The sequence below is a fragment of the Emydura macquarii genome, unplaced genomic scaffold (genome assembly GCF_026122565.2).
Source record: "Emydura macquarii macquarii isolate MOO-44397 ecotype Brisbane River unplaced genomic scaffold, CSIRO-AGI_Emac_v2 contig_2205, whole genome shotgun sequence".
Taxonomy (NCBI): domain Eukaryota; kingdom Metazoa; phylum Chordata; order Testudines; family Chelidae; genus Emydura; species Emydura macquarii.
The window spans coordinates 13,487,785-13,511,082 of NW_027132342.1; the positions used below are offsets into that span (position 1 = coordinate 13,487,785).

A 23,298-nucleotide genomic window follows, 5' to 3' on the forward strand; every position below is an offset into this window, starting at 1 on the left:
TGTTGTATGTAATGATTACAAATCCTCAAATCCTATGGACTTTGAGACCAGATGGAATTAAATTGATGTCTTTTCAGCTTGACAGGAGAAAAGCAGTTTCATTTGACTTGAGTAATACTAAGGCCTGGACCAGCTTTAGTCTGGAATTTAAATCTCTTCCAGCATTTCTTTTTTCCCCACGACATCCTTCTTAATCCTCCAGCACCAACTCTAACATTCATCTTTCTCTCTCTGCTCCCAGAGGCCTCTACTACCTTATTCTTCACTCCAGGCTTATTCACCAACGAATACAGGATGTGCCAAATATATTGTGTCGTACCATTTATATCAAATGTCATGGAAACTGACTAAATTACAGATTTAAAAAATGTTTTCAAACCTGTGATATGCCTGCTGCACAGTATATGCAAAAGACCACGTACCAACACCTCTCACATTTTGCTAGAAACTAGAATCTTGGTAAGTTTCTAATATGCTATATATAAAAGCTTCATAATGCTAACCAACAACTTTAATAAAGCTCACAAAGAATAAAATAAAAATCCCAATCCTGTGGTCTCATACTATGGACCAGTTCCTCAGCTGGTGTACATTAGTACAGCTTCACTGAAGTCAATGGAGCTATGTTTATCAACACCAGCTGCCCCGACCCTATATCTCAACAAAGATTTAGGCCCCTGATTCAGTAAGGTACTTAAGCTCATGCTTGATTTTAGGCTTGTAAGCACAACTGAAGTTGGAGGGACTACTCATATGGTTAAAATAAGGCATGTACCTTGCTGATATTAGGGCTGACACCAGAGTGCCTGAGTGAGGTTCTTCTGTAACTAAGGCTTCATTACATTTTACAAAATATTACAGTATTTTAGTAGCATGCTGTGAAACACAACAATAAATAATTGAGACTAAATGACATTGGTCAACATAAATTTGGTAATCCACAATGGGTGTCTAACTTATTTATGTGAATTAGTGTTGCAGTGTTCTATTGTATATGGAAGATATAATGTTTTTCCACTAGAGGTGCATTTTGACAGAATTCTGCCTTTAAAAGCATTTTTGCTTCTACTCCAAGATCTCCTTTTTTTGTTCTGATCTTGGCAATCACTCTTATACATTATTCTTACCAGGATCTTGGATTTTGCCTATAGGTGAACAGTAAAATACTTATTGCCTGCATTAATTTTTCAGTAACTCTCTAGATCACTCCACCTAGATTTGTGATATAACTCCACCAAAAAATCAGTTTTCCTCCACAAAATTCTGAATAGCACTGGGTGAATAATTCACAACAAATAATATATTTGATGATTTTCACCTAATTTGCTCTTTGTGAATTGTCTACAAGCAGTTTATGATTTTCTTAAATTTGTTCCTTATTTTAAATTATTTTCTGTAGTTTGGCAAATAATTCTTGATCTTAGGTTGTGCATGAGCTAGTTATTGCAAATATTTGATATAGGACATTCAAGCAGTATTAGTTTTGACTGGACACGTAGGTCACATGCTATATTTCTGGTCCCTTCTTAGATGCACGAAACTTTTGGAATCAGGGTTTCCAGAGTGATTACTTACATTTATGAATCCAAAAATTGCTGTTCCTGTGAACACTCCTACCAATAAATTCATGTGATAGAACATTCAGAGAGAGTAAACACAAAGATGGGCTCAGCCAAAATGAACTTGATTTTAACATTTGAAAAAAGAGTCACAAAAATTGTTTGCAATATTCAAACAGTCCTAATTCTGAATAGTCTATAATGCCAATACCTGCCTACCACTGCCTAGCTAAGCTGTACTATACTAGACCTTGCAGAATAATTTCCATCCTCTGGTCCCGGATGCCTTGCATGCAACATTTGAATCTAGCATTTCAGAATTACAACTGCACAACTAATCTTATTTCATCTGGGTTTGTTTAAATCCATGTAACCTGTTTTGCAGCATGGAAACTAACTAACTGAAAACTTTTCATAATCCAGTTTAGAAACTTATTCTGATTCACAGGGGCATACTAACACTCTCCATTTATTATACGGCTATTATGTTCTTTTCATTGCCTTGCTTCTATTTCTCCTCCTACTCTTCAAGAGTCAGTCTTAGAGGTTCTCCTGGTGTCTTGAGTCACCTATCAATTTCCTCTTCTGCACTGTTTCATCACAGTGAAAAAAGGAAGAAAGGAGAACAGCAGAATATGGACCCTGGACTTCAGAAAAGCAGACTTTGACTTCCTCAGGGAGCTGATGGGCAGGATCCCTTGGAAAACTAATATGAGGGGCAAAGGAGTCCACAAGAGCTGGCTGTCTTTTAAAGAAATCTTATTGAGGGCACAGGAACAAACCATCCTGATTTGCAGAAATAATAGTAAGCATGGCAGGGTTGGCATAACAAAGGAATCTTCAGTGAGCTTAAACACAAAAAGGAAGCTTAGAAGAAATCAAAGCTTGGTCAGATGACTAGGGAGGAGTAGAAAAATACTGCTCGAACATGCAGGAGTGAAATGAGGAAGGCCAAAGCACAATTGGAGTTACAGCTAGCAAACGATGTGAAAGGTAACAAGAAGGGTTTCTACAGGTATGTTAGTAACAAGAAGGTGGACAAGGAAACTGTGGGCCCCTTAGTGAATGGGGAAGGCAACCTAGTGACAGATGATATGGAAAAAGCTGAACCACTCAACGCTTTTTTCGCCTCTGTCTTCACAGAGAAGGTCAGCTCCCAAACTACTGCACTGGGCAGCACAGAATGGGGAGGAGGTAAGCAGCCCTCAGTGGTGAAAGAGCAGATTCAGGATTATTTAGAAAGGCTGGACATGCACAAGTCCACGGGGTGGGATGCAATGCATCCGAGGGTGCTGAGTGAGCTGGCTGATGTGATTGCAGAGCCGTTGACCATTATCTCTGAAAATCTGTGGCGATCGGGGGAGGTCCCGGACGATTGGAAAAAGGCAAATATAGTGCCCATCTTCAAAAAAGGGAAGGAGGAGGAAGCGGGGAACTACAGACTAGTCAGCCTCACCTCAGTCCCTGAAAAAATCATGGCGCAGGTCCTCAAGGAATCCATTTTGAGGCAGTTGGAAAAGAGGAAGATGATCAGGAACAGTCAGCATGGATTCACCAAGGGCAAGTCATGCCTGACCAACCTGATTACCTTCTATGATGAGATGACTGGCTTTGTAGATGTGGGGAAAGCAGTGGACATGATAAACCTTGGCTATAGCAAAGCTTTTGATACAGTCTCCCACAGTATACTTGCCAGCAAGTTAAAGAAGTATGAGTTGGATGAATGGACTATAAGGTGGATAGAAAGCTGGCTAGATCGTCAGGCTCAACAGGTAGTGATCAACAACTTGATGTCTAGTTGGCAGCCAGCATCAAGTGGAGTCCCCCAGGGGTTGATTCTGGGGCCTGTTTTGTTTAACACCTTCATTAGTGATCTGAATGATTAAGTGGATTGCACCCTCAGCAAGTTTGCAGATGACACTAAGCTGGGGGTAGTGGTAGATAGGTTAGGGCTAGTATTCAGAGTGACCTAGATACATTTGAGGATTATGCCAAAAGGAATCTGATGAGGTTCAACAAGGACAAGTGCAGAGTCCTGCACTTTGGACGGAAGAATCCCATGCACTGCTACAGACTGGGGATCGAGAGGCTAGGCAGACATTCTGCAGAAAACGACCTGGGGGTTACAGTGGACAAGAAGCTGGATATGAGTCAACAGTGTGTCCTTGCTGCCAAGAAGGCTAAAGGCATATTGGGCTGCATTAGTAGGAGCATTGCCAGCAGATCGAGGGAAGTGATTATTCCCCTCTATTTAGCATTGGTGAGGCCACATTTGGAGTATTGTGTCCAGTTTTGGGCCCCCCACCACAGGAAAGATGTGGACAAATTGGAGAGAGAGGACAATGAAAATGATTAAGGGGCTGACACACATGACTTATGAGGAGAGGCTGAGGGAACTAGACTTGGTTAGTCTGCAGAAGAGAAGAATGAGGGGGGATTTGATAACAGCGTTTAACTACCTGAAAGGGGGTTCCAGGGAGGATGGAACTAAGCTGTTCTCAGTGGTGGTAGATGACAGAACTAGGAGCAAATGTCTCAAGTTGCAGTGGGGGAGGTTTAGGTTGGATATTAGGAAAATCTTTTCCACTAGGAGGCTGGTGAAGCACTGGAATGGGTTACTTAGGGAGGTGGTGGAATCTCCATCCTTAGAAGCTTTTAAGGCCCGGCTTGACAAAGCCCTGTCTGGGCTGATTTAGTTGTGGTTGGTCCTGCTTTGAGCAGGGGGTTGGACTAGATGACCTCCTGAGGTCCCTTCCAACCTTAATCTTCTATGATTCTATGTGTTACCAAGCATTCTCTTGATATTGTAGCATTACTTTTATCATGCTATATCCTTTGATCCTTATTTGGTTTCTATTTAGTCCTCACTCAGGGGAAGTCCCAGCAAAGTCAGTAGTTTTCCAGAGTAAAGAGCTAATAAATGATGATTAAGAACTGCATAATGTCCTTGGGATTTGGTCCCCCATACGTCATAGAAACAGAGAAATATGGGGCTGGAGGGCATCTCAAGAGCTTATCTAGTTCATTCCCTGCACTGAGGAGACAGTTCAGTTCAGGGTTTCACCTTCTTGTCGATCCTCTTTGTGAGACTTTCTGCATCAAACAATTCTGTTTAAAAACTCTTTCAGCATGCTTAGAATACAAGGGGTGATGTCATCCCCTGCTCAGCAGTAGTCAAGTACTGAAACAGCAGTGCTTGCTGCAGGTCAGGCTTAAGTACACTTGGCAGAGACATAGTGTGTGAGGGTAAGGAGGCGACTCAGCATCTGCCTGCACCCAGCCTAGCTGTGGGTAGTGTTATTCATCTTTCATTTTCACGATTACCAAAATGCAGACCAAAACAAAAGCACATTTGTTCCCTCATCTTTTATTGCACACATAATGCACACAGGCCATCCCTTATGCCTCATCTCTCGGCCACTGTGGGAACTTCCATTTTATCTCCCAAAACACAAGCAAGATCCAAGTCACTGGGTTGAAGCTTCAGCGAATATACCTTTAGGTCAGACACGTCCCTGTAGCACTGTTCAGAACGGGTGTGATCAGACAGCTGCACATTCCAGAAACATGGAAGCTGGTAGACAAGGAACGGGTTCTGTTTGATGACTGCATTGAAGATATCCTGGCAGACAAAAACAGAAAAACCACCAGGTGCATCATTTCACTAGACAGATGATCAATCACATCCCTCCAAACTGACTCTCTTCAGCCCTTTGCTCAGAGAGCAAGTGATAGGGAGAATAGGGAGTTATTACATTAAGCTGTGAGCTCTGCAAATCTAGCTTCAAAATCTTGCTTTGGTTAAAGGTGCTGGAACCCTGGGGGCTGAACTGTAGGTCTGAACTAGAGGAAAACAGAATGCTAGCAGACTACAGTTGGGGTTTCAAAAGGAGTTTGTACCAATGGAAACAATGTTTTTTTCCCCATCCTGGGGAGTACTACATGGCAGATGCCGAACTGCCTTCTGTCCCTAAGCACAGCATCAATTTTCAATAAAAGAAAGAAGAGTGATCCTGGCAATTACTGTCCCTTAAGATGAATTACCATCAGGAGTATTAGTTATTTTATATTGCCTGCCAGTGCTCTAGCTGTTCCACAGAAAACACTTGTAAGACAAGCCTACAAAACAGCTTACAGTGTAAGTACCACTATGATCTGCTCTTATGGAGTTGTGCAGTGGGAGGGGAAAGATGATCTTTGTCATTAAGGTGCTAAAAGAAAGAGTCCGGGGGTCTGGGTTCAATTCCAACCTCTGCTACACGCTCCCCATGTGATCTTGGACAAGTCACTCACAATATGATTGAAAGTCCACTGACATCATTGGGAGTAGCAATGTAAAAACTCATTTAATAAAGAATGAGTTTCTTTATTAAATAGAACGTTTAAACGCTTAAACGGATGGGGAGGGGAGCTGTGCTGGGCTTGGCTCCTTACTGCCAAGTGAGAGCTGCCTAGCTGTGGCTCCCCCGTTGCGTGTGCAGAGCTGTACCTGGACAGCTCTCGCTTGCAGGGAGCTGAGCTGAGCCCAGCTGCAGCTCCTCCCCTGCTCTTCTCATGCAGGGGGAGCTGCGCTGGGCTCCGCACCTCCCCACAAGCAAGAGCTGCCCAGCTGCTCTCGCTTCCTCCTCCCAGTTTAAACGGTAATCAGCTGTTTAAAACGTTTAAACGTTTAAACAGCTGATTACCATTTAAATGTTTAGGTTTTTACATCCCTAAATGGGAGTTTTTTCATAAACTTCAAAGGTCTTTGGATCAGCTCCTTAGTCTCTCTGGGTCTCCGTTTCCATCAGTAAAATGGGGACAGTAGTCCCTCCTCACTTAACAGGGGCATTGTGAGGATAAATACATTTATGTTTGTGAGGTGCTCGTATTCTACAGTGATGCAGGCAACAGAAGTATTCAGAGATTGACAGAATCAAAATCACCACTTGCCAAAATGAAAATGACAAAAGCAGTAGAGAAAGAAACATTTTTTCAGGCTTCAAAATCTAAAGTCTTTCAAAGAAAGAAGAAAAGCTAAAGTAAAAGCTATAGAAAAGAAAAAAGTCTCCAACTGTGTTCCTTTAAAAATCATCTGTGCATCAGAGGTAAAAATTTCAGTGTGTAAATAGGAATCTTATGGATAAATCTCTATCCCCCACACTCAAAAATTTCCATTGAATGACATGGCAATGAATTTTGCCTGTTTAAAAGGACATGACAGGACACCTACCTACCTTTCTCTCTCCCTCCCCATCCTCAATCCAAGGAGCAATGAAACCAGTTCTTCAAAACTACCTGCCCAACCCACCTGGTCAGCCAATGAGGTTGACAGCATGCTCATTAACTCTCTTTCAGCTGTGAGTCTCCACATCTGTTCCCATTTCATCTTTCGCAACTTATCCAGAAGTAGCAGGATAACCCCTAGAGAGACAATACAATGCAGAGAAAGAGAAGCCATAATGGAACATGCAAAGGAAGGACCTTCATGCCTACATGTTGAATCATGGCAGTCAAAACAAGAACATTTTGCAAAGATCAGAGTTGGAAGCTATGTCCATTCGCCAACCCGTACTTTTGATTGAAATCAGGATAAATATTTTCGTGACACATTGCTTACAGACATAAACTACTTCTAATAAATAACAATTTTGAAGGAGAAATGTATTCTTACTTTTGTCACAGTGATGCCCAAAGTTGCCACTCAGGATTGCTGCCTCATTGTGCTGGGTGCCACACAAACATAATAAAATAAGACAGTGTCTGCCCCAAAGAGCTTACAACCTCAATAAAATCAAGATATAAAAAGGAGTTATAGAACACCATGCGGATGGGGACACTGTACTCGGAATGCAGAGTAAAAACTGAGGGCCAAAGGACAAAAAAGAAGTTGGTTCATCTAGACTCAGCAAAGGGGCTGCTGCGCCAGAGGGTGGTGTGTTACAGGAAGGGAGGGGAGTAGATGAAGAGCTGGAGGGAGTGTGGGAAGGGTGTTGTACATCCAGCAGGTCCATGGCATTGACACTGGAATAAAGCTCGATTTCAGTGTGATTTGCCTGGACTGTAGAGTATTCCTAGCCAACTGAATTGGTACATCTGGTCCCATTAAAGAGACTATTTTCCAAGTCTGCTTTTTCATTCCACAGGGTCTTAGATGGTAGTTTACAAGTGAGAAAAATGTGTCTTGTGTCATTCAATAGTGACCTCCAATGCAGTTGCTTTAAGAAGGGAGGCTATGGCCTCCAAATGGAACCCTGTCACATTACTCTCTGTCAGAGAAATGTTGGTGACAGTAATGGTTCTTCAGATTGGGTGTATATATTACCAGCCTGATTTGGCCATCCTTACTCACACTGAGCAGAAAAGTTTATTCCATGAAAAGTCTGCTGATTTAAATGAGTAGACATTTAATTATGGTCCCAGTAAGGTCAATTGGAGTTTTGCCATTGACTTTAGTGGGGCCAGGATTTCACCCCTAAAGTGAAAAGAATTACTCAGGGTAAGTGTGGCAGAATCTGGCCCCATGTATTTATTTTAATCTCTTACAGTCAGATTGCAAATCCCTTAGTCCCAAAAGTGAGCAGTTACTCATAGGAGCAGTCCCACTGACTCCTATGAGATCACCATTGTAAGTAAGGGGGTTATCATCTAGCCCTCATAGAGAGCCTATCATTGTGGCAATGAGTGCTAAGCAAAGAAAAACTGGGGTTGAGAATAGGATCCTCAGGTCAGAAAGTAACATTTAGCAGGGAAAACAGATGGCTCAACATTCATTCTTCTTTTTTGGTTGTTTTGTTTCTGGATAGCATTATACTACTTGTGGATGCAGGAAATGCAGTTGAAGCAACGTAGCTGGATTTAAGTAAAACCTTTCACACAATGTCTCACAAAACTACTTGAAAAAATTAATTCACATGGACTTAGATAAGAATGCTGTCACGAAGAATGAAAATTGTCTAAAGGAACATAAACAAAGAGTACTGATAAATGGCAATGTATCGAATTGGTGGGAGGTGTGTAGTGGGATCAGTGATTTCACTGGTGTTCTGGAAGAGGGAGTAAACAGAATATTAATGACATTTGCAAGAGATATTAAACAGAAGGCCTTGTAATAATTAGCACATCTACATGATAACTAAAAGGAATTATAGCAATTGGTATTTGCTCCTTCAAATATTCACGGGCAAACAGGGAGAAAAATTGTTTGGGGGAATTAGAAATTAGAAATAATGGGAAGAAATTAAGAAAAGGAAATAAATGTAGGCTGAATATTAAGAGAAACATTTTAGAAGTTCCTATTAGATTGTGAAATAATCTACCAAGGGAAGTGATAGAAGAAGCCCATTACTTGAGCCTTTTAAAATTAGAACAGACAAAGCAGCAGCAAATATGGAGGGGACAATCCTGCATTGTCTGGACATGGACACAAGGAGAAATCTATGGCCAGCAGAGTTAAAGACAATCAGAAAAAAAAATTAAGTATATTAGGGAAAAAAAGAATCCTAACAATGGTTTTGGTCCATTATTAGTTGGAATTAATAGAATTATCAATAATAATAATAATAATGCAGAAAAGGCAAAAGTGTTCAATAAATATTTCTATTTTGTATTTGGGAAAAAACAGATGGTATGGTCATATCATATAATAACACTCTTTCCATTTCACTAGTATCTCAGGAGAATGTTAAACAACAGCTACTAAAGTAACATATTTTTAAATCACCAGGTCGTGAAAACCTGTGTCCAAGAGTTTTAAAAGGGCTGGTTGAGGTGCTCCCTGGACCATTAATGTTGATTTTCAATGTGTTCTAGAAAATCAGAAAAGTTCCAGAAGACTGAAAGAAAGCTAAATATTGTGCCAATATTAAAAAAGGATAAACAGGATGACCAACCTAATTACATGCCTGCAGTTTGACATTGATCCCGGGCAAGATAATGGAGTGGCTGATACAGGACTTGATTAATAAAAAATTAAAGGAGGGTAATACAATAAATGACAAACAACATGAGTTTATGGAAAATAGATCCTGTCAAGCTAAATTGATATCTTTTTTTGATGAGATTACAAGTTTAGTTGATAAAGGTATCATCTGACATTTTGATTTAACTAGAAAGATATAAAATAAACATGGCACACATTAAATAGATTAAAAGATGACTAACTGATAGATCTCAAAATGTAATTGTAAAAGGTGAATTATCATTGAAGGGGTGTATTTCTAGTGGGGTCTCACAGAGATTAGTTCTTGTCCTTATTTAAAAATTTTATTAATGACCTGCCAGAAAACATAAAATCATCACTGACAAAGTTTGCAGATAATGCAAAAATTGGGGCAGTGAGTGAAGAGGATAGGTCCCTGATACAGAGCAATCTGGATTATTTGGTAAACTGGGTGCAAGCAAACAATATGCATTTTAATATGGCTATATGTAAAAGTATGCAACTAAGAACAAAGAATTTGGCCATATTTACAGGATAGGGGACTCTATCCCGAGAAGCAGTGATTCTGAAAAAGATTTTGGAGGGAGGATAATCAGCTGAATATGAGCTCCCAGTGCGACGCTGTTGCCAAATGGGCTAATGTGATCCTTGAAGGCATAAACAGGGGAATCTTGAGTAGAGGTTATTTTACCTCTGTATTTGCCATTGGTGTGACTGCTGCTGGAATATTGTCTCCAGGTCTAGTGTCCACAACTGAAGAAGGATGTTGATAAATTGGAGAAGGTTCATAGAAGAATTGTGAGAATGATTAAGGGATTAAAAAACATGTCTTATAATGATAGACCCAAGGAGCTCCATCTATTTACCTTAATAAAGAGAAAGTTAAGGGATGACTTGATTATAATCTTTAAGTACCTAAGTAGAATCATAGAAGATTAGGGTTGGAAGGAACCACAGGAGGATCAACCCCAACTAAATCATCCCAGCCAGGGCTTTGGCAAGCTGCACCTTAAAAACCTCTAAGGATGGAGATTCCTGGGGAACAAATATTTAATAATGGGCTCTTCAATCTACCAGAGAAAGATATAATAGAATCCAATGTTTGGAAGTTGAAGCTAGACAAATTTAGACTGGAAATAAGGTGTACATTTTTATAACATTGAGAATAATTAACCATTGGAACAATTTACCAAGGGTCATGATGGATTCTGTATCGCCGACAATTTTTAAATCTAGACTGGATGTTTTTCCTAAAAGATCTGCTCTAGGAATGCTTTTGGGAAAGTTATATGACCTGTTTTATACAGGAAGTCAAACTAGTCACAACAGGTCATTCTGGCCTTGGACCTATGACTCTGACTAGATGAGATTGTAGGTCTTTTCTAGCTCCAACTTCTCTGGCTTTGTTATTTTCTAGGTTGTAAAACATTATATTGGAAAGGTGAGAATTTTCAGAAATGAAAAGTAAACAGAAGATCTACTCATTCCAAATTAGGAAGAAGTCGTCACATGTTTGAATCTGATTAAAATTTGAGAATTGAAATCTTTTGCTGCCTAGTGACTTGTACAAAAGGAAAAATGAATTCCAGCATTGTAGTCTGTGGCCTAGTTTAGTGCTGATTCCCAAGTACGCTGGAGCCTTTATTGGAGGAATCCCATTTTATCTTCAATCTGCCTTTCTGTTGCAAGTGGTTATACTGGAAACAGACACATCACCACAGCATGCCACAATACATTTTTGCCAAATTGTTTGTTTTCTGTCCAACATAATTGATTTTTTTGTTCCAAACAGATTTGTGAGCATTGGACTGGAAATAGAGCTTGAATCCTATCTGGAGTTTGCATGTGTGTGCATTTGTTTTAGAGCACATTACTGTGGATTAGCCAAGACTGAAGGTCAACAGCAGCAAATTCTTTCCATTGCAGCCGCAGATTAGGTGAGATAACCTCTCATCCTGCTATAGGTTATTTCTAGATGGCAAAAACTGTCAACTTTGTTTTAACAATATAATGTACCTGAGGCAATGAACTATTCTTTTATTTAAAAAAAGAAAAAATCTCATTGCTGGATTCAATTCATTCTGCTACATTTGTGAAATGTGTTTTATATTATATATGTGTTTGTACTGCTAAATTTTGCTTTCCAATAAATCTTCTTTGTGTGGAGGGATGGGGAAAGTACATTACATTTGCAGTATTCCCCATTTATTCACCCTCTCTCGGTCTTCTGTCAGGCAGTCGCTTAAGGTGTCACAACTAACGAGATTATGAGTTCCTGAGGGGTTATCACAGTGGCAGCTGAGAGGCAAAAGCTGTGGGGAAGGCAGGGAGAAACTAGAGTAGATGCAAATAATGTGTATATGAATTATGATCCAATGCAGCACAGGAAACATGTTCAAAGCTTTTAAATACAATGGTATTGAGTTTATTGGTGATTTCCACTGTAATTTACCTAAAGATTTGGTTTAACACATTGATACGATCACTGTTCAGAGATTCTGCACTGCAGAATTGTTATTTACTACCACTGTAAAAATAAAGGGGAATATTTATAGCAGTTTAAATATTTATTCATTAAAGGCATAGAATTCCCATTAGCATTAGCGAGAATAAGGGATTTGCATTGAGAGGAGAAGTTAATACAATTCATTGAATTCATCTTACTTAGTGCAAAATCAGAAATAAAAATATGAGTAGGAAACTTTTAAAGTGATAATGCAAAAGGAGATCAGTGCCTTCTCTTTAGAATCCAGTGCACTTTCATAAGGCTCTTCCACAACTAAAAGGACTCAAAATCAATGTACGAGCATCCTGTAAATCTGAACTAGCTATGTTCAACACTTAGAATGCAGACAAAGTGCCTGGGACCATAGGAGGGAAAGATTTACCCCAGGAGTCTGCTTCCCAGAGCCAAATTGATTGAAATTTCAGGCTGGGTTTAAGATGACAACCAGCAGAATGCAGAGGGATCGGGAACTTACCCTCATCTGCTGTACTGGGGGAGGAGGAGGTGTGGACCCCCTTTACCCCCAGAGGAATCTTTCATGAACATCTGGCCCCAGTTATGAAGCTTTTCATCTTCAGATGAGAGCCCATCATTTTCCTTTCCCAAACTGAAGCAGAAAGAAAATTCTGGCAGAAAGTAAACACAGAGAGAAAAGGGGGAACCCAACTGACTTATGAGTATTAGCTGGGCTATGATTAACCACAGAATGCCTTAGCATAAAAAACAAGTCAAGGCAAACATTACAAAGCTCTGAATGCCTTGAACAGCTCTTTGAAAAGCACTCTGGTTCAGGGACCATTCTGTTTCTGTGAGGCTTAATATTTTCTGTGTTTCCTTTCCCTTGTGCCTTATTACTAAGGACCATTGACATGTTAACAGATACCTTGCTTCTTAGAAGTTCATTTACTCCTACCGCTGGATGGGTCTCAACCTGGGCTATCTGAAGTGTTACAGGCAATGAGCAGATGCAGAAGGGCCAGAGGGCTAGGAGGAAGGCTCCCTTTGATTTATAAAAACAAGACTCAAAATGCTGTATGCTTCACTACTTTGCAGAACAGAAAGGTTTTATTATTGTTTTTTATTTGGCTTGGTACAAGGAGAGGGTTTTTTCCCCCAGACTGTTTAATCTAAAATCCCCTGTTGACTCTACTCTAGGTTCATATTTGATCAGCAAAATAAAACAATCCTGTATTCTGCCATTTTCGGAAACTACTGCCCCTGAGACAGAATGAAATGCTGCCTCCATCTTTGATTTTGTTGGGTTTTGGAAAGTTCACAAGGGACAGACTTCAGACTGGTTATCCCTGGGGAGCCATGTACTTATATCCAATATTAAAGTCATAGCCCTCTGTTTGCAGAGCTGTCAGTGTACTCACCTTCTTCTCCTGCCCTCAGTTCCATTCCTTACTGTAACATCTGCATGAAGGGGATGAAACTTGGGGCATGGCAGGTGAGACAAGGAAGAAGGAAGGAAAAACAGAAGAAACTCCACTTCTTCTAACCCTCATCATATGGATACTATGTATCCCCCTCCTTTTCCATCTGAAAAGTCAACAGGTACACATTTGTGACATAAGTGGTTGCTGTCAAAGTGCTTCTAGCTCGAGCTGAGCAAAAATCACAACTTCTGTCCTGCAGGAAATTCAGATATGTCAACCTTTGTTTTTGTCCCAAAACAGGATGAAAAGTTGAAATTTTTCACAGAATGAAAATTCTGAAAAAATTCAATTAGGAAGTAGTGAAACATTTCTGCATGTTCCTATTGTGGTGCACTGTCTCATGGAAGTTATAGTAGAGGAGCCTGATTTCCCCACTGTTCTCTATAGGCCAGGCTTCCTGACTGAATTACATCTGCCATGGCACACTCAGAGGGATGTGACTCCTATCATGCACCAAGCACAGCTTGATCAGACATTGAACTGTATTTCCCTATCAGCGCATTGCATTATGGGAAATGCAATCCTCCAGGGAGCTCAGCTCACAGGAGAGAATGGGGGCCCATAAGGCAATGCACTGATAGGATAATACAATTTAATGTTTTAATAAACTGGTTTGAAACAAAATGTTTCACATCAGTTAAGCAAAATGAAATATTTTGATTTAGGTTGAACTAACCTGAAACAAAATATTTCATTTTGATTTTTGGCAAAAATTTAGATTTTCCAGTGGAAAATTTTGATTTAGCAGAAACTGCATTTCCTATCAGAAAGTCATCCAGATGGGAAATTCTTGACCAGTTCTACTTCTAGCATAGGGAACATAGAGGTTTCTATTGAAATTCACAAAGGAATGTGAATGTAGGAAGTTACAAAACAGCAATTTAGCGGAGAAAATACAGGTCATATAGTGAAATTTTCAAATTCAGTTTATTAATTAAAGTTGTCATTTTAAGGCAGGTGCAAAAATAGTCAATACTGAGTAAAGAAAGTTTGGCTGTATTTTGATTGTTTTATTTAGCTTTGTGTGACTCTGCCTCTTTCTTTCAGTGAGTACAAAGTGCTTTTGTGAGCTGTTTAGGTGATACCAAAATATGTGAACAGCATCTCAGAATCCATCTATTTTAGGTATTTATGTAGTGCCTATCACCATGCTGTCCAAGTAGTGGATCACCTAAACCAGTATAGTACCTGATAGAGATAGCAGGGACTATTTTACAATTTATTATAAAGCATTAGTGAGATTTAAAAACTCAGTGGGATTTTACAGTCTATGACAAGCATGGCAATAATCACACTCCAGACCACCGAATGCAGAGTGCAGTAAGGAGTAACGTGCCAATCAGTAGGTTGGTGCTGTGAAGGTTTATTATGGGTCAGACTAAGCTTTTAGACTCAGCAGTCTGTGTGGCTTGTAGCTAAGCTGTCCTAGGACGATCACAAGGAAGCAAATGTGACACAGAGAATCACATTTCCTCCCTTGCTCCAAGGGAGAGGAGTAATTTGCCACTCTATTTCTACTATAAGACGATGACCCTCCAAAGACTTATGCACATGCTTATTACTTTCACTTTACACACACAACTTGAAATCAATGGGACTGCTCACAACGTGTAAAGTTATGCACATGCATAGGTCTTTGCAGATGACTGAAAAATTGGGGGAGAGTGGTAAATAACAAAAAGGATAGGTCACCAGCAAAGAATGATCTAATTCACTTGGTAAACTGGGCACAAGCAAACAATATGAGTCAGAATACGATTCTGTCATGGATTCTGTGGCTGTCTGGGACCTCCGTGACTTCTTTTGGGGCAAGCCCCAGCATTTCTCTGTCTGTCCCTCCTCTCCATTTTTAGTAAGTCAGGGACAGGTTGCGGGCTTCCGTGAATATTTGTTTATTGCCTGTCACCTGTGCCTGACTTTTACTAAAAATACCCCTGACAGAATCTGAATCTTAAATATGATTTTCAATATAGCTAAATGTAAACGTATACATCTAGGGACAAAAAATGTAGGCCATACTTATGCAATAGGGGACGCTATCCTGGGAAGTAATGATTCTGAAAGATTTGGGGGTCATGGTGCATAATCAGCTGAAAATGAGCTTTTATGTGAAAGCATTGGATGGATAAACAGGGGAATCTCAAGGAACACTAGGGAGGTTATTTTACCTCTGTATTTGTCACTTTTGCAACTGCCGCTGCAATTCTTTGTCCAGTTCTGGTGTCCACAATTCAAGAAGGATGTTGATAATTGAAGAGGTTTCAGAGAAGAGCCATGAGAATGATTAAAGGATTAGAAAACATGCCTTACAGCGATATTCTCAAGGAGCTCAACCTATTTATCTTAACAAAGAGATGGTTAAGGGATGGCTTGATTACAGTGTATAAGTACTTAAACAGGAAACAAATATTTAATAATGCGCTCTCATTGTAGCAGAAAAAGGTATAGCACAATCCAATGGTTGCTAGACAAATTCAGACTGGAGATATGGCATACATTTTTAACAGTGGCAGTAATTAACCATTGGAATAATATACCAAAGGTCGTGGTGGAGTCTCCATCACTGACAATTTTCAAATCAAGATTGGATATATTCTAAAAGACATGCTCTATAAATTATTTTGCGGAAGTTCTATGGCCTATGTTATACAAGAGGTCTGACTAGATGATCACAATGATCTGTTCTGGCCTTGGAATCTATTAATCTATGAAGATCATAGCCTAAATAACCAATTATGACATGAGCTGATATGGAATCCTCTGGGCCAGACCAAAAGGTGTCATTCTTATTCATATCAGGAGATTATGAAGTTAAGCAACACACACTTAAGTGGAATACACTGCAGTAAATTCTGCACACAAAAATATGTTTATATATACACACGCATACACGTAAATGTACACGCTTATTTATTGTAATGGGGACCTCTAGGCAGTACCATTATACAAATAATAAACAGTAACAATAACAAATATGTTTACATATTAAATTAGAAGCCCATGAAATTCAGAGTTAAGGATGCACTTCCACAACAAGCCAAAGAGTCACATTCAAATAGCCACTACAACCATAACTCCACCCCAGCTGGGATGTGACAGTGTATAGGTCTGAGATTTAGAAATCTCTGCATAATTTTTTAAGTAGTTCATCTTAAGGAAGTCTGGTGTGTAGTTGGATATCATTAAGAGAGAGATACCAGTTCAGAGAGTGATAGTGAAATTATTGACTTGATTTATTGACCAGCTGTCTAACTCTTGGTCCTAGCACTCTGGCCTGGCCTGGAAATAATTTGGATTTGTTTTCTGTTGTTAAACACTGTTATAATAAAGACCATATCTTATTAATGTGTTTTTTGATACTTAGTGAGCGGAGGAGTGGCACAATAATACATTTCTATTGTATCTTGATGTATGACTTAGCCATGCATTTATGTACACAACCCTTATGTTTTTAAAAAGGCTTTAATAATGTCTGACACCTAAAGAAAATTTGTAATTGTGTGTAATTTGTTAAATGAGAATACAAACTGCTTCCACATTTCAACATCTCTCTCTTAAAAAAGGAGCAGAGCCCAAGATCTGGGTATAGTGACAGAATGCATAACCCTGGTATTCTGGACATGTGTATGGAAAATGAGGTTATGATGGAGTGCATTTTGAAGTAAGTTTATCACAGCTACTATGCAGGGAGCCTAGTTCTCCTGTAGTAGAACAAGAGGAGAGCAGAGAAAAAAATATGCCTCTGAGGGCTTATCTACACGAACATTTAGTCCATGGCATGCTGGGGTGTAAATCTACCCTACATTAGCCTGCTGCATGCTACCTGTCCATACGTGCTGATGTGTGCTTGTTCCACCTGGCTTTGAAGCAGAGGTGCACTAAGGAACTCTCAGCATATATCAGCAGGATCCACACAGACCCTTAGAAAAAACAGCCCTTGAGCAACATAAGTCTCGCCAGCATAAGTAGCAGTGTGCATAGCGCTATGTTGGCAGGAGAGCTTCTCCCATTGACACAGCTATTGCCACTTGTTGAGATGGATTTATGATGTCGATGGGAGATGGATTTTACATCGGTAGAGTTGTGCTACTGTAAGCTTGCTAGTGTAGACATGGCCTTAGTGTACAGCAGGCTAGTGCGGGGTAGATTTACACCTCAGCTTGCCACAAACTGAATGTTTGTGTCAACAAGCCCTGAGGCACAATTCCTCCCACATCACTCCTCACACAGGCCCTGATTTAAAGGCTCTGTCTAGCTCTGAGTTTAAAGTCAGAATATTAATGATAGACTGTTGCGCTAATTTAAACATGGCTTCACTAGCTGCTTACAAAGGGGGTTAGAATAATTCTCTCTGTCTTATATTTAATACCTTTATTTACCTAGTTTATTTACTTAGTTTACCTTAACACTTTAGGATTTTCTCTTTTCCTACTCTCCTTCAGCACTCTGCTAATTATTCAAAGAGTTGGGTCCTCCCCTTACCTTTCCCTGCCCATTGTTTTTCAGTACAGCATTTTGCTAATAGTTCTCACCTCTGTTTGGTCACTTTGTTCAGAATTCTGGATCCCCCGCTGGCACCAGAATTGTGTTATGGATCAGCTGTTTTAATGTGCTGATCACATATCAGATAAGGCCCTGATTTCCTTCAGTGTTTCTTCTTCATCTCAGGAGATTCACGTCTCGGTTCTCCTTTAGGAATATTGAGGCAAACAATGTAATTTAATTTAGGGTTTTTACAGCAACTTATGCTGATTCTGTCAATAATCCATCCTTTGCTATCTCAGAGGTTGCACTGTCTCACTTAATGACCTCGTTCCATGTACTTGAAAAATGTCTCTCCATTTATTGTAAAGTCCTATGTAATCTTCCTTTCACTCTCCACCTTTTGGTTTTCTCTTCTTTTTTTACACTCTTATGAGCTGTAAAAGACTGAATTTTAATGGATCTGTCAAGAATTACTGAAAAACAGGTCTCTGAGCAGACTAAGATATATGGGAAGGATTATGCATGGACAGGTAACGAGTTATATATATAGTTCTGTCAAGAATTACCATATGTAATGTACAGAAAAGACTATAGACATTCAATTATTTTAGCGTCAACCAAGACAGAATTCAGTAAAGTACTATAGCTTGTTTGGTATTTTTATTATCTATTTGGATCAGTGCCTTGTGCCATGTTAGAATAAAGTTACAAAGACTTCCGAGTAACAGGAGCTGATCAAATCACTTTTAAGATCCTGGGTGTGAAACATTTGCTATGCTACTCTAGTTTTATGGTGGTGAAATGAATGGAGTTCAGCCAATGTCAAACTGAAGTAACTAAGGCCATGTCTACACTTAAAAGCTTACAGCGGCACAGCTGTACCGATACAGCTGTGCCTCTGTAAGAGCGCTCCTGTAGCTGCATTCTGCCAAAGGGCGAGAGAGCTCCCGTCTACTTAATAAAACCAGCTCAACGAGTGGCAGTAGCTATATTGGCAGGAGAGCGTCTCCCACCGACATAGCGCTGTGCACACAAGCATTTATGTTGACAAAACTTATGTCGCGCACAGGTGTGTTTTTTCACACCCCTGAGTGATGAAACTTTTGCTGACATAAATGCTAGTGTAGATGAGGCTTTAGCGATGATCAAGGACCTTTATGTCCACTCATGCCTTAAAACTGCAGAATGGAAAATACATACAAAAATGAGGGGAAAGAGGATGGCTTTATAAATAGTGATCACTTTTCAGTAGAACAAAAAGGATTTCATGGGGATATAGCATTGAAAACGACATTTTTTATCATCTGTGGGACACACCTATGAAAATCGGTACTCTGTCAGGTAATTTAGAATGGGTTTTAGTCCTAGTGTTCACTCTTCAACTTGGGGGGACTTCAGAGCCAGAAACTCCCTTTCTACAATTTAGTAAGTGACTGTAGTAGAAAGTAAGAGCCTGAGGCCTAGTATAGCAGGCCAGGTATGAGGCCTGAGCTAAAGTAATGGTCAAGTCTGTTATAAAGCAAAGTTAGCAGAAGTCTTGCTGTGAATGCAGGCGGGCTCACAGTAACTGGCAAGAACGGAGCCAGCATAACAAACACAGATTCCAAAGAAGTGCTAGGCATACGCACATTCCTGAAAGGTAGGAGGACATCCTAATATCCCAGAGATAACGCGGGCTTATTGACCTCTCCAAATGACACTATAATGGATAGAAATGTCTTGTTAATATGATGAATAGAGATGTTTTGACCAAACCATCCAGTACAAGGTAATGGGTGGATCTTAACACATCAAAGGGTGGTACCTTGTGTGGTGTGGCACTTGATGGGGCATCTGCCCGGCGCCCCTGGGTCCGGCACTTCCCTCGGCAGTCAGCCCTCACTGTAGCCTATAGCCCCAGCTGGGGCTCGTGGGGTCTTCACCCCTTCTCTGGGGAGAGCTTTGGCCGTCCCAGCTGCAGCCAGTGGGGGGTGTCCAAGCCCATCCTCTACTTCGAACACCAGCTCAGGGACCCTGATGGCAGCAGCCTCCCACTGCTGGCTTGCCTAAACTGCTACAGTTTTTTCCCTTGGCTGCTTCCCCACGTTGTCCTCCCCAGACTCTAGTAGTCACCCTCCTGGTAGTGGCAACTTTCCCCTACCATCGTTCTGTCCCCTAGTCCACTCCTGCTTCTGGTTTTTCCCTCTGCTTCCTTCATCTCCTGGCTCCTTGGTCTCACAGCTCCAAACTCTCTCAGCCCTCTGATTGGAGCAAGAGCTTTTAATAGGTCTTAGGCAGGTCCTTAATTAGCCCCAGGTGGTCTCATTAACGTAAGGTTACCCCTTCCCAGCTGGCTGGGAACAGGGCTCTGACCAATTTGAGGCTTACATATCTGCCTTCAGTGACTCTCTCATAGCCACGTAGCCACACCTTATCACACTTGCCACATCTGGGGGTGGCAACTACACACATCAGAGGGGCAATATGCAATTTGTTTGTATCAATGTATAAAAGAGGGTCTCAAAGGAAGCATCTTTGTCTGGCCGAGTGAGGAACGGAAAGTCTCACTGTTTACTGAGCTGGTCCATTGTCAGGGGCACACAATATTACGTGTACTTGTAGCATGTATAGGGTGCTTTCTGCTGTGCTCGTTTGACAATAAACCTGGCCTGGTACCTTTGTTGCTGAAAGGATATGTGGTCTTATTCAATAATTGGATTGTGGAGTGGTGTCTCGGTTACCTGCACAGAGCTGGGACAGCGTATGCACTGGGAGAACACACATGCAGCCAACAACTGACAACAATGACATCCACTAAAAATCTGACATCCTTAGGCTATGTCTACACTACGAGCTAGGAGTGTGAACCTCAGCTCATGTTCACATACTTGCGCTAGCTCCTCTGAACTAACAAGAGTAGAGAGTAGCATAGGCATGATAGTATGGGCAGCTGCGGCATGACTAAGCCATGCCGACTACATCTCTATAGAGTTCGGGCAGGTTTACACTTGGCATGGCTACCACTGTTGCTGCTGCCTGTACTACCAGAGCTATGCTGCTCCTGATACTTGTGCTACCTCTATGTTTATGTGTATGTGAGCTGGATATCACGCCCCTCGCTCACAGTGTAGATGAAGCCTTACCCAAACGTCTGTTAGATCTTGTATAGTTTAGAAGCACAATCTCATTAGAATACCTGTAGAAATGAGGGAGATGTTTTGCAGAGGCTGAAGTTCCACAAAACGGTCATGATTTCCAGCGGACTATACGCAGCAGTGTAAGATGTGAATGACTGAACTACTTCAGGATAAGGCAACCCTATGGAACCTCCTTTTTAATAGGCCATTTAATACAGCCCACTGTATTTCTGTGAAGTAAAAACCCTCTTACAATGAAGAATTATTTAGTGACGTAGGGTTATTTAAATGGACACATCTTTTTTTAAATGGAGCCTTCACCAACTGTTATTACAAATGCAGAAGGAACATAATTTACTACATAGCATATAAAGTCTAAGATAGAAGTGATTTAGATGCATGTGTATGTTCTTTATACACCTGGTATGTTTTCTCTCATTTCAAACACAAATCAGTGGGAAAGCTTGTCTTTCCTGTTACAATAAACTCTGTGATATAGTGCATTTTTTCCCCTCCTAGCAAGCAGAAATTGACGACCAGAAGTTTGCATTTTACTAGGACAATTATGAGCCTATTGCTGTCCTAGAGGAATTACATTTTGCTCACTATGAAATTTTGTGGTGCCATTTACTGCCAGTGACTGAAAATGAGCCTTTGCTCCTATTCCTCTCCCGTTGCTAGACCCAAACATGCTTCTGGAGCACATCCTAAAGAGTGCTGTGTGTAGTGGAGATGGAATGAGGGGTGTCGGCCCGTTCAAGAGCTCCACCTCTCCCAAAATAAGTCATGCAACCTCCCCAGGAGCGGCAAACGCAGCTGCAGTTGTAACAATAACATGTTCCCCAGTGTAACATATAGGGCAATACCTTAACTGCAGCTACACAATGCATCATTTTCAGTACTCGCAACTGCAAATTCTTGCAGCATGATGGGAAGGAAAGTGTGAATGGCTGTATCTGACACCTCCTACATTCAAGACAAATTATATGCTAACTCCAGCCCCTCGTTGGTCTGTCTGTATCCATCTGTTGTCTCTTATCTTATACTTAGATTGTAAGCTCTGTGGAGCAGGGACTGTCTTTTTGTCCTCTGTTTGTACAGCACTTAGCACAACTGGGGTAATGGTTCATGACTAGGGCTCCTAAGGGCTGTGGGAACACAAAATAAAAAATAACAATAACTCACAGAAACATCTTAGAACCTACCCGTGTTGTAACCTCTCCCAAGAGCTGGCCAGGGACGGTGATTCTTCCAAAGGTTGCCCAGGTACCAGTCACTCTGGTTCTCCACCAAGCCAAGAACCTGCTGGCCTGAAAACAAGCAAAATGCAAAGAGACCTTTAGACAAAAGACAGTCAGTCTCTGAGAATCAAATATAAAACCTGTAGTGGGACAGGCAGTGAAAATAGAGCACAACAGTTCTGGTGCTGCCTTCATTTCACATGTTAGGAAGATGGGCAATACCCTAGCTAAAAACAGAAACAGCCTGGCAGTGCAAGTTTATCATAGTTCATTTCTCTTTTTTCTCCCCTGGCTAGTCTGAGTATTTAAACACTATGGGAATCTGTATCACGCTGACAAAAATATACCTCATCAAGGCAAATCTGAATGCTGCCAGATTTTGGCATCCCATGCTGGAGAATCCTCCCGATGAGAAGACAGGGTTAGTACCAGGATACTCTAATATGATGGTCTGTTTATACTTTAATGATAATAATTTAATTGGAAAATGGGTCTGATATAGAAAATTATTTCGCCTTGCCTTTTTTCCCTTTTAACATTTTTCTCTGGGACAGCAACAGAGGAAATTCCTTTTGCTTTAGCAAATGACGGATTCTAAGGTTTTAGCTAAAAGAGAAAGGTACACCAATTTAACTCAGGCCTTGTCTACACAATGCGGTAATGCACATTACGGGGATGTGATTTCTGAAGTGCACTAACATGCTGCACATTAACTGGTCTGTACAGATCCTGCTGGTGTGCACTTATAGTTCCCTAGTGCACTTTAACATAATGCCATTTGAAACAGTGCTATGTGAAAGTGGACTAGGGAACTTGTAGTGCACACTAGCAGAGGCTACATGGACCAATTAATGTGCCCTAAAAAATGCTGTATAAAATGGGAGTAAGAAAAAGTGACTGTAATGGTCCTTTTGGAGGGAGGGGGAAATTTAATTTGTAACCAGGAAAAGAAAAAGGTTGACAATGTTTCAGGGTATGTCTACACTACAGCTGGAAGATGCAACTTTTACTACTACCTCAGCTAACAAATA

At 40.6% G+C, this 23,298-nt stretch overlaps 1 protein-coding gene across 6 annotated transcripts in view; it reads right to left on the minus strand.

The window, feature by feature from the left end:
- Nucleotides 1–23,298, minus strand: part of LARGE1 (LARGE xylosyl- and glucuronyltransferase 1) — a 358,507-nt gene that overhangs the window by 63,962 nt on the left and 271,247 nt on the right. For all 6 annotated transcript variants that reach the window (XM_067559399.1, XM_067559395.1, XM_067559397.1 and 3 more), the window contains 3 exons: nt 22,232–22,336; nt 6,850–6,962; nt 5,056–5,181 (listed from right to left, as the gene is read on the minus strand). In XM_067559399.1, the coding sequence (XP_067415500.1) occupies nt 5,056–5,181; nt 6,850–6,962; nt 22,232–22,336 (344 nt within the window). The remainder of the gene's footprint in view (nt 1–5,055; nt 5,182–6,849; nt 6,963–22,231; nt 22,337–23,298) is intronic.